Below are 11704 nucleotides of genomic sequence, written 5' to 3'. Positions count from 1 at the left end.
ACCGGCCCCACCCGTCAGCCGGTTAGCGACGGCCTGGGCCCAGCCACCTCGTTGCGCGGGCTGCTTGGTGGCTCGCTCCTCGCTGGATTCCAGATTCCTCGTCGGCGAGCAGAGCCGAGAGAGTTTTTAAACCATCAGATTCTCTGCCGGCCCCGACGCCTTTCCGCACTTGCGACTTGCATGGTCCTTGCCTTTTCTTGTCTTGCCCCGTGAGTGCGCATGCATGCACTGCACCTGCCTGCCTGCCTGCCCGTATCCAAAGAGGACCCGACGGGGCGACGACGACGGGCCGTGTGACCAACGGGCTGCCTTGCTTTGCCAAATGGGACGCCAGCATCAGATGACACACACGGCACCGGGTAGCGGGCGGGCGGGCGGGTGTGCCGCGCCTGTTATCAGATGACACAACGGCAGGAGTGCCGCGCCTGTTATTATTACAGTACTTTTGGTAGCGTTGTGGTCCACGTGGATTTTAAGAATTCGAATAGAAAAAAAATATTAAAATCCTAGAATCTCATCCAAACTCCCTAGGATCTTAGAGGATTCTAACACCCATGTATGTGATCCAAGAAACATCGGAGATTAGTTTTATCTCTAAAATCTAGAATTTAGAATCTCATCCAAACATGCTCAAGTGGTGTTTGGATAGCTCTTTTCTTTTTTTTGACGAATTCATCTATGGCGGCCTCCTCCTTCCCTAGTCATGGCGCGGATGGAAGCAGGAGCGGAGGCGTTGGCGCAAGTCCCAAGATGAGTGCACTTCTCGTTATGGGACTGAGGGAGTACATTGTGGTGGCAGCGACGACGACAGTGAATCAAGTTAGCACAATTAACATAAAAAGAAAAGTTTTAGCACAAAATGTGTACCGTGAGCGACTGAGCCCACAGTCAGGCGCCCAGAGGAGCCAACAACAGCCAAAGCAGGCGCACTTATAAAAGCATCCAGCTTGCGGCTCGTCCACAACTGCTGTGACCTGTGGGCAGGAGAAGGAAGGAGCCAGCCAGCCACCAGCCCCCTGCGCCACACATCCTCGGTCGGTCGGTCGGCGCGGCTCAATTCAATGGCTCCTTCCTCCTCCCGCCCCCTGCGCCAGCGCCAGCGCCCGTCTCCCCTCCACATCCTCCTCGCCTCCATCGCCGCCCTCCTCACCTCGCTTCCAGTCGCGGCCACCGCCGGTGGGTGCTTCATCATTCCGTCGCCCCTGCCCGCTTCCTTCGTTATCTTTTACGGTTTTTCTGGAGCTGGGTTTCCTCACCGGTGGGTTTTTGCCAAAAACTGATTAGATGGGCTGCCGGAGCTGGGAGGAGGAGACGGCCTGTACCGGGAGATTCTCAGGGACGAGACCGTGCTGAGGCTCAAGGAGCTGGGCAAGGTCAGGCCCCTCCAATCCATCGATTCGTTCGTTCCTGGCTAGCTCCTCGAATATTCACCTTCTCGCGATCCGCTTTTCCAGCTCGGGATGCGGAATCTTGTTAGGTTGTTTTGGGCCGTTTGTTACTTGGAAAACCGGATAAGACGCAGTTCAGTCAAGTTCTGTTTAGCGGCTGCATGTTCTCACACACGCAAATACAGTATTCAGATTTCTGCGGCCAAAATACTCAAGATTTTAATTCGGGGAGCTCTGCTCCAGATTGCACCTCTCTTAGCCTTTTTTTCTGAATCCTAAGATTCTGCACCACAGGAACAGTAAATATCACTTAATAAGAACGGGAGCATTAGCTGATGATGCTTAACTTGCTTTTTCCCTCAGGAGAAGATGAGTATTTCATCTTGTAACGAATTAAGTTCCATCAAGTGTTCAATCTTTTTACTGGGTTCTGATTCTATATTATATCCCTGCCTTGATTTCTGGGATAGATAACCTTAGTTCCTTACGCGGTTACGCCATAGAGGTGGCTAAATGTTCACGTTGCTTACCTGAATTCTCAATTACCCGATGCGAGCGATTTATGGTTTCGAGGATTTGACCCGTTTTCTTCCAACTTGTTCTTTGGTTATCAAGTTTAACATTTGAGCTGTGCGTCTGCAAGTCTTTGACACGGCGTTGATTCGAACCAGATATCTGATGGGGAGGGCTACCTTGAAAGGACGTTTCTGAGTCCAGCTTCTATCAGAGCCACTGCTGTCATCATCAGCTGGATGAAAGATGCTGGACTTACGACGTACGTGTTTTTGCTTGCAGTTCTTTTCTCACCCTTTGCTCTTGACTAACTTACCCATCTCTGTTCAACGTGAAGGTGGGTTGATCAAATGGGGAATATTCACGGTCGATTTGAGCTGACAAATTCTACCAAAGAGGCCTTATTGATTGGATCTCATATGGTGAGGCTATTTTCCTTTGTATTACTATTCTGTTATTTCAGTATTCTGATGGCAACCCAATATAGCAATAAGCCACTAACTGATACTTTTTTTCCCCTTTGCATAAACAGGATACTGTCGTTGATGCTGGGATGTATGATGGATCTTTGGGTATTATTTGTGCAATCTCAGCACTGAAGGTTTTGAAAGTTACTGGGAAACTCCAGAGGCTAACGAGACCAGTGGAGGTTAGAGAATTCTCTAGTGTTTCCAGTATAGTACTGATGTTACTATCGTATCATATCTTAACGTGTTTCTTTGCTCCACCACAACTTGTGAATGGCCTTATACTATTCCCACTCTCTACAAGTGGCAGTATGAGCCACATGCGTCCTGTAGATCCGACACTTCTACATTGATCTTGTTTGTGTCTTGTGTCTATCTACTCTTTTAGATGTTTGATCGGAATATTTCACATTGTTTTATTGTCACTAGCAGGTGTAGGGCTATTATATTTTACTCAATTAATTATATATTATACTTTGATATGCTGATTGGATAGCTAAGTTGCAAGGTACTTGTCGGGGATTAATACTAAGGTACCCGAAGAGGAGCTAATAACCATCAACATTGATACATCCGAACAGTCAAGAGCGCGACTACAGCTCCAACCGACCCTTGGGTCTGCGCTCCGTCTTGCCCGACCCTTCGGGGAGGACTCCGCCTCGCTCGACCCCGAGGTTACGGGCTCCGCCTCGCCCGGCCTCTGGGGGAGGACTCCGCCTCGCCCGACCCTTGGGTCTGCGCTCCGCATCGCTCGACCTCTGGAGCGGGCTCCGCCTCGCCCGACACCGAGGCTGCGGACTCCGCCTCGCCCGGCCTCTGGGGGAGGACTCCGCCTCGCCCGACACCGAGGCTGCGGGCTCCGCCCCGCCCGACCTCTAAGGGCTGGTTCCGCCTCTGGGGGAGGACTCCGCCTCGCCCGACCCCGAGGCCGCGGGCTTCGTCTCGTCCGACCCTTAGGTCTGCGCTCCGCCTTGCCCGACCCCTGGATCTGCGCTCCACCTCGCCCGGCCTCTGGGGGAGGACTCCGCCTCACCCGACCCTGAGGCTGCGGACTCCGCCTCGCCCGACGGAGGCCCATACCGTCGTCAGCCACTCCAAGTTCAAGCGTATGGGCCTGGGTCAAAGCTCTGACGCCAGGGAAGAGACTGGCACGCCTCGATGTAGCCCGCAACCCACGACGGGCCATACCTGGGGGTTCATGTCAGGAACAACGTCGGGCGTACCGGTGTTGTTCTGCCTAACCCCTGTAACGTCCGCTAGGACGGAGTGGAGCGCCATGACCGGCAGACGACGCCTGCACATGGCGCCAGTGACGGACAGGGCCGCAACGTGAAGCTGTCCCTGTTGACGTCTATAGGGTCGGCGGGACCCGCATAGAAGAGAAGAAGAACCCGACGATCTTGGGGGACTTCTTCTCCTTCTGATTCTCCTCTTTTCCCTCCGCTGTAACCCCTGCTTTCCCTTAGCCTATAAAAGGGAAAGCAGGACGTCCCATTAGGGGACATCGGGACTCATCGCAACACACCACAGGAGACTTGAATCCGATCAACTCATCGAACCCCGAATATACCACCAAGCAACGACCGAGCTCTCGGCACCCGTTCACCCTTTCCATTAAAGACCTAGGACCTGTCCCTTTCTCGCCCGTTTGTAACCCCTACTACGAACTTTCAGTGCTGGTAACACGAGCAACAGCAATGAACTGGACGTAGGGACATTCTGTCCGAACCAGTATAAACCTCGTGTCCTCTTAGCACACCATCCGAGCCAGACGCGCAATATTAGAAATTTACTTATTGGTGGCAACTCGAAACACCGACAGTACTATCAGAATATAATCAGGAAATACTATATAGAAATCAGGAGGAATCTAGTTTTATAATGTGTCTTTAATCAGTTCGACGTACCTCCCACTGATCTTGAAAAGATTTCTATGCACGGCTCATCTTTTGTTATTCTGGCAATCCTGATAATCAAAAAGCACAAGCTGTCAGGTGGTGTCATGCATTTGAGTCACACAAAACAAATGCATTGACATCATCAATAGATCAAGGTCAGCATGTTTTGGTTTGAATCAAATCATCATTTATTCTTCACTGTGTGGATTCAATGCTTTAAGCTAAAATGGCTGGAAGGGTATATCAAATTATGAAACAGCATTAGTTAGTTTGCATTATCGTCATCTGAAAATATCATCATGGCGGAGCCTAGCACTCATTTTTCGCTGTTGAAGCTTAGGTCATTGCATTCAGCGATGAGGAGGGCGTCAGATTCCAGACAACTTTTCTGGGAAGCGCTGCTGTAGCTGGTACACTACCTGAATCAATTTTACAAGTATCAGACAAGAGGTGTTGTCTTTTTCGTGTAAACCAACCAAACTATTTTACAGAACTGTCTCTGATGCAGTTCATTTGTTGTATTGAATTTCATCAGTGGTACTACAGTACAAGATGTTCTGAAAATGAATTCTTTTGAGGCTACCTCTACTGCTATTAGTCAAGCCAAGTACAACCCAGAGTCTGTGGGGAGTTATGTCGAGGTATGAAGTCTTTGTATGCCTTTTTCATGTAGTCCCCTGGTAATACAGAAAACAATACTTTCATAAAAAAAACAGAAAACAATACTTATAATTTTTAAAATTGTAGGTACACCTGGAGCAAGGCCCTGTCCTGGAAGCCCTTCGTTATCCACTTGGTGTTGTAAAAGGAATTGCAGGACAGACACGATTAAAGGTGCATCAGAGTTCTCTGTTATTCTTGTGAAAGTAAACGCTATTCAAGAACTACATCAACCAAAAACTAAAATATGGTCTAGCTGCATGGCTCCCTAGCTTATGGTCATTTTTTTCCTTAAAAAACAATCAGTATCAGAGCCAACTATATGTGTCTGAGAAAAAAGAAGTACCAACTATATTAGATAACCATAAATTGACAGTACAGCAGTCAACAGGTAAGCAATCAAATAATTTAAGATAGTTAGGGGTGTTCTCTTTTTTTAGATAAAAGTTATGAGTGTTCTCTTAGAAAAGAGTATGAGTGGTCAATATAAGTTAATCAAGTATGCATGTAATCGATAAACAATCAATCAGAGAAACACCTGGGGTAGTCAACATGCATCTCATTCAATAAATGGTACACCTATGTCATGTGTCATCTTTGATGCAAGAACCAGTCTTAGTTAATGTTCAGGAAGACAGACATTGCTGTCACCAAGTATACATGTAATGGATAAACAATCAATCAGAGAAACACCTAGGGTATTAGTCAACATCCATCTCATTCAATAAATGCCCCGTTCGCTTGGCTGAAATTGGCTGAAAAACACTGTTCGGCTGAATTGTTGTGAGAGAAAAATACTGTTCCGACTGAAAAAAGAAGTTGAATAAGCCGAATTATAAGTTAATGTTCAGGAAGACAGGCATTGTTGTCACCAAGATTATTCAGTTTAACATTGACATTTAAATATTCAAGCTGCTTGCGACAACTGTGATTGCCAATTCTGGGTTGCTTCCAAGTCCCCTATATATTATACCAACTTTCAAGTGAAAAGGAAAGTAGTTACAGCGCTTTGTTTTTGTTTTTCTAGGTAATAGTAGATGGTTCGCAAGGGCATGCTGGCACAGTTCCAATGAAATTGCGCCGTGATCCGATGGTTGCAGCCGCAGAGCTTGTTGTGACTCTGGAGCGCCTCTGCAAAGAGCCCAACAAGTTGCTGACCTACGACGAGGAGTGCAGCTGCTTCACCGAGGAATCCCTGGCCGGCCTGGTGTGCACCGTCGGCGAGCTGAATACGTGGCCAAGCGCGAGCAACGTGATTCCAGGCCAGGTAAGCTTTTGCCATGCATGATTCTTCTCTTGGCCCTGCTGATGAACCGGTGGCTCAGATCAGTCAGCTGAACTGAACCTTGGAGCCGTGCCCGCGACAGGTGAACTTCACGGTGGACATCCGCGCGATGGACGACCAAGTGAGGGAGACTATCGTCACGAGCTTCTCGAGGCTGGTTCTCCAGAAATGCGACGACAGACTGGTCGATTGCAAAGTCGAGCATAAGGTGAGATGGAGTACTGAATCAGCATTCTTCGTGTCATGATGGTTCATGATATCTGCCGGTGTAGATTTTGTGATACCGAATTGAGGTACTCTGACCCTTGTATCGTTTGGCACCAGCACTCGGCGGCGGCGACGCACTGTGACCCGGAGCTAACGTCCCAGCTGAAGCGCGCGGCGCGGTCGACCGTGTCGGCGATGCCGGGGCGCACCGTGGGGGCGGCCGGCGAGACGCCCGTGCTGATGAGCGGCGCGGGGCACGACGCGATGGCGATGGCCAGGCTCACCAAGGTAAGAAGACGACGAATAATCGGTTGGTGACTAGTGCGCTGTAGAGTGAAGCTCAGCGCGGCATGCTGACGCTCCGGATTGTGTGTGTGGTCGCAGATCGGGATGCTGTTCGTGCGGTGCCGCGGCGGCATCAGCCACTCGCCGGAGGAGTGGGTGATGGACGACGACGTGTGGGCCGCGGGGCTCGCGCTGTTCAACTTCATCGACCAGAACGTTCTGGCGGTGTCGGAAGAAGAACTGGAGGCCGGGCAGAACGCGGTGGCAGTGTCGTGATGGTGACGGCCGGTGGCGATTCTTTCGTCGGTGTAGTAGGCCTGTAGCCTGCAACTGTACATAGACTGTTGTTACATTTGTATTGAGGAATAAAAAACACTTCTCTTCGTCGAGACGTGCACGGGTTTCGCGGAGTAGGTCCGTACTCCGTAGCGTAGCATAGGAAGTGGGAGAGGTGTGACCGTGTGAGGCGTAAATGGACAAACTGGCTGTCTGGCGTAGCTCGCGCTCTGGTAGTCTGGGACGTGGGAAAGAGGGAGCCGCGGCCCAAGACCCGGTACACGCAACAGAATTGGGCTGACTGGAGGAGAGCAGCGAGGCCCGCGTGCCCCTAGTACCCTACCATGGGAGCTGAGGCGCGGCCTTTACACCGGTACTTCTTCCGTTACAAAAACTGTACGTACATCTTATTTTTTCCAAGATTTAATCAATTACAAACCTGAATAGGTTTACAAATAGTATTAACACTAGTTGGAACCCCCGCACAGCTGCGCGGGCTAGCCGAGGTATGACATATAAGCATGGTCATGAAAACAGAAGAAGATATTGAACATATTAGAATTCGCAAATCCTGTAACTTTGGGATTTAATAAATGTGAATCAGCAGAAGGATGAGCACGTCAGTATTGGGTAAGACACCCTTAGCAAACAAGCAGACTGAGGGGGTGTTTGGTTCCTTAGTCCAGATTTTAATCCCTGTCCCATCGAATGTTTGGACACATGCATAGAGTATTAAATATAGATTAAAAAAATAACTAATTACACAGATTGCGACTAATTTACGAGACGAATTTTTTAAGCCTATTTAATCCATGATTTGATAATGTTGTGCTACAGTAAATATGTGCTAATGATGGCTTAATTAAGCTTAATAGATTCATCTCGTAAATTAGTCTACTCCTGTGTAATTAGTTTTTTAATTAGCTCATATTTAGTCCTCCTAATTAGCATCCGAACGTTCGATGTGACACGAACTAAACTTTAGTCCCTGGAACCAAACACCCCCTGAGTTCTGCAGACATGTCCCTTATGAATGAGACCCCTGTTGGTCGACCATCGTTGGTGAGGATGTCTCAAATTTTGATAAATAAAATGGAGCCTGCAGCATTTTCTGCAGAACAAATTCGAATTAGACCATTGGACTATCAGTTACAAAACTTATCAATTGTATGTAAAGTTGACGACATCATAGTAATTACCAAATATTTGAATGGAGCATATATGTGTGTCTACGAAAGGCGGGCCTAGTGCAAGCGGTAGAGTCTTACCGCCTGTGACCGGAAGGTCCCGGGTTCTAGTCGCGATCTCCTTGCATTGCACAGGCGAGGGTAAGGCTTGCCACTAACACTCTTCCCCAGACCCCGCACAGAGCGGGAGCTCTCTGCACTGGGTACACCCTTATATATATGTGTGTCTAAGCTGACAATATTTGCAGCTTTTGAAGTATATTCAGAGAACTAAACACATTGTCATTTTGCGTGCATGGTCTATTGTCTTCAGACTATATAAGCTTGTTAGTCTCTGCGTACAGTAACCTATGCAGACATAGATGAGGAAAATTCGTGGTGGGAACCTCTATCCCTGTAATGGGTCATCTTTGTTTGTGTTTTGGTTGGGGTTCGAAACTGTCCCTTAACCCACAGTGGCATACCAGATTACGCAAATGTAGGAGAAATACATATCGAAACAGGTTTCATTAGGTAGAGACAGTATCAATCCTAAGCTTTTCAATATGCTGAATATTGTCTTCAGACTATATAAGCTTGTTAGTCTCTGCGTACAATTATGCAGACATAGACGAGGAAAATTCGTGGTGGGAACCTCTATCCCTGTAATGGGTCATCTTTGTTTGTGTTTTGGTTCAGGTTCGAAACTGTCCCTTAAGCCACAGTGGCATTTCAGATTACACAAATGTAGGAGAAATACATATCGAAACAGGTTCCATTAGGTAGAGACATTATCAATCCTAAGCTTTTCAATATGCTGAATCGGAATGCACACTCTAACAAAGCTAAAATTGTGACTGTGTTTGAATTAGGAACTGGCAAGATCAATGTACAGAAACCGTCGCAGGATTACCTTTATTCCCTGTTGCCCTCATCGGCAATCCGTTGCTAGCTTGTGGGCGTTAGAAGTTACGTTTGAGGTAACCATGTCTATTTGTGCACTTAAAAAGCACACTCTCTGGGCACACTCTCTGGTGTGTGGCTGACATATTTGAATCAAATGTACAAAGTGAACATCTTGGGGGGAAAAAATCATTTTCATTGAAGCCAATGTAGAAATGAGCGACAACAGGTTACCTTTGGAATATCATCTCCGGCATCACTTTTATCAGAATTGTCTGAAAAATAGTACCAAGTACCAAATAAGCGAAGGTATATAGTGTATGGGTAGGGTGTTTGCTTTTTTGTGTAAAGAGAAGAATTCCCAAATTCAATTTAGCAATCAAACGGAGCATGTTTTTTTCCCGGTGAAGAAACTTTACCTTATAGGTCTCTTCTATAGTAGGAAATAAAATTGTATTGCAGTAACGAACAAAACCAATAGGTCTGACAGGGGACACTTTACAATTCCCAAATTCAATTTCGCAATCAAGCGGAGCATGTTTTTTTCCTGGTCAACAAACTTTGCCTTATAGGTCCTGTATAGTAGGAAATAAAATTGCACTGCAGTAGCGAACAAAACCAATAGGTCTGACAGGGACACTTAAAAAAGGTAAACTATTGGCTACTGGAGAACTAACATCTATGTTTTCTTTTAAAAAACATATATGTTTTGGACGACACACACAAATAGCCTTTCCTCAAAAATGAGTTTGTAGAACAAAAATGACAACACATGATTTCCCCCAGTTGCACAATAATAGGAAATCTATGAGCTCTATATATATACCAGTTAAACTCACTGGGGCTTTGGTGTAGGACACAACAAATTGGTAGAACAAAAAAATACAGGTCATGGATAATTTTAGGGTCAAATCTTGCAGGAAACTAACAACAGGTATTGGTATATTTGTTCAACAAATCTCGGAGGGAAGCAAACATTAAGAAATCATCACTCACATTTGTAAGCACATGAAACCCTTGTGAAGCACAGGGATGGTTGGTAATGGTAAGCAACATGGTGATGGGCTCCCAATCATAATCATAACCCTAGCATAGGAAGCCACACAAATTTTTGGAGATAGAGAGAGATGCTGCAGTATCACAGAATCAACAATTTATAGAACTAAGCAGTGATGAAATATGGTAAATCCCATTTGAACAGTGGAGGAAAAGAAACCTAACATATGGGTTCTGAACATGAATCTTTGGGGAAAAAATGGAATACTCGGATTCAGTAACGCCTAATAATTGAAGCTCTCAATGTAGTTCGTACTCAGATGCAAGGAAACAGTCAGATCCATCTCAATTAAACTGGAAAATCCTCAAGAAAGCAGAACTTGTAAAATATGTAACCTTGAAGGTATTTCAGTGAACACATGGTGGGCGTCGTTGATGTGGACCTCCGACTGCCCTGGATGGCTGGTGCAGCGGCGTGCTGAACTGGCGGCGGGAGGAGCCGAGTGCGCAGCTAAGGTGGTCGCCGAAGAGGCCGGGGTTGTTGGTGTGCGGACGTCGAGCCGGACGAAGGTAGGGCGGAGGAGCAGGTTGGACAGAAGTCAGAAGAAGTCGCCGTGCATGGAGGTTGGGCCTTCCCCGGCGGTGCGGCTTTGGGCGGCAGGGCCGGCGGCGTGCGCGGCGTTGGGTGCAGCGCAGAGGGGGGAGCAGTGGAAGAGGGAGGCGGGCGATGGGAGCGGCGGCGGGTGGGGGACGCGTGCAGGAGGCGACGGCGCATGTGGCGGGGTTCCCTTGGAAAGGTACGTGCGAGTGCGATCCCTGGAGAGGTGTAGAAGCATCCGTGGGGCAGTGCAGGCTAGGTGCATCGACGACGTAGATAGGCAATCAGACGGCAAGGAATTGTTGGTGACGTGGCCGCGCGAGGAAGCAGTAATAAATGGTGTATACACACGTTCGTGTTCGGCTTACCTCATATTTGGCTTGTTCGATTTTTTTTTTCAGCCAAAACAGTGTTTTTCTCTCACAATAATTCAGTCGAAACAGTATTTTTCAACCAGTTTCAGCTAAGTTTTAGACCAGCGAACGAGGCCATAAAGGTATATGTTAGATTTGTATCCGATTTATATTATAAAAATATATTGCCTGATTCAGCTGAGTGCGCAAGTTCTCTGTGTTTGAAAAATGCGTTAACACATAATCTGGTGCTTAGCACCGGACTAATTCGGTGGCTAATTTTAAGGTTTCGAACCTCTCAGCGTACCACCGGATTAGTGTGGTAGTTTAGGCACCGGATCAATTCGCTAATCACCAAACTAATGACATTTGTAAATATAGCCGTTGGGGTCCTAGCCAGGTGACCATTGGCCTTGTGGTTGGACCTCCAAGGTCGTAGACATCTAAGGTGAGGAGGGCTAGTTTTGTTCCCTCTCCTATAAAATAGGTATGTGCTCGGTTCCGAGGGTTCTCTTGGACATTTGTTGAACTCCATACATCCCTCTAGAGCTGAGAAAACCTCCTCACTCTATCTCTTGCAAACACATTTGTGAGATTGGATAGCCTGTAGTGTATGGCATTTGAGAGTTGTATCTTGTGGCACTACTTCATTGTTGAAGCTTGAGTATTCTTGTTACTCTTGATGGTTGTCATCACCTAGACGGCTTGA

The 11704-nt window shown here is 47.3% G+C and overlaps 1 protein-coding gene and 1 long non-coding RNA gene across 6 annotated transcripts; one reads left to right on the top strand and one right to left on the bottom strand.

Annotated features, from left to right (window-relative positions):
• The first annotated feature begins 968 nt into the window (after positions 1-968).
• LOC136525328 (probable allantoate deiminase) lies at positions 969-7086 on the top strand. Of its 2 annotated transcripts, XM_066518330.1 has the most exons (12): positions 969-1176; positions 1285-1373; positions 2060-2163; positions 2239-2323; positions 2434-2550; positions 4607-4716; positions 4802-4907; positions 5014-5100; positions 5954-6193; positions 6294-6419; positions 6536-6706; positions 6803-7086. In XM_066518330.1, exons 1-12 carry the CDS (start codon positions 1062-1064, stop codon positions 6977-6979), a joined length of 1527 nt encoding a protein of 508 aa, XP_066374427.1. In that variant the 5' UTR covers positions 969-1061; the 3' UTR covers positions 6980-7086. The 2 variants fall into 2 exon arrangements, with proteins under 2 accessions (XP_066374427.1, XP_066374428.1); XM_066518331.1 differs by lacking the exon at positions 1285-1373 and having other exon boundaries at positions 1066-1176.
• A 415-nt stretch (positions 7087-7501) lies between these two features.
• On the bottom strand, positions 7502-10846 carry LOC136525329 (uncharacterized). Of its 4 annotated transcripts, XR_010776491.1 has the most exons (5): positions 10441-10846; positions 9468-10134; positions 9283-9323; positions 9059-9187; positions 7502-8090 (listed from the first exon to the last, which is right to left on the bottom strand). It is a non-coding gene; the product is annotated as an uncharacterized lncRNA (long non-coding RNA). The 4 variants fall into 4 exon arrangements; XR_010776490.1 differs by having other exon boundaries at positions 9468-10846; XR_010776492.1 differs by having other exon boundaries at positions 10045-10846.
• Positions 10847-11704: the final 858 nt, after the last annotated feature.

Source organism: Miscanthus floridulus, chromosome 19 (genome assembly GCF_019320115.1).
Source record: "Miscanthus floridulus cultivar M001 chromosome 19, ASM1932011v1, whole genome shotgun sequence".
Lineage (NCBI taxonomy): Eukaryota > Viridiplantae > Streptophyta > Magnoliopsida > Poales > Poaceae > Miscanthus > Miscanthus floridulus.
The sequence above is the reverse complement of the archived record's forward strand: the minus strand, read 5'-3'. Positions and strand labels throughout refer to the sequence as shown.

Coding starts and splice junctions, on each gene's coding strand:
- LOC136525328 (XM_066518330.1), top strand. CDS start 1,062: ATGGCTCCTTCCTCCTCCCGCCCCCTGCGCCAGCGCCAGCGCCCGTCT. Junction 1,374..2,059: donor GGCTCAAGGAGCTGGGCAAG/GTCAGGCCCCTC, acceptor GATTCGAACCAG/ATATCTGATGGGGAGGGCTA. Junction 5,101..5,953: donor CAGGACAGACACGATTAAAG/GTGCATCAGAGT, acceptor TTGTTTTTCTAG/GTAATAGTAGATGGTTCGCA.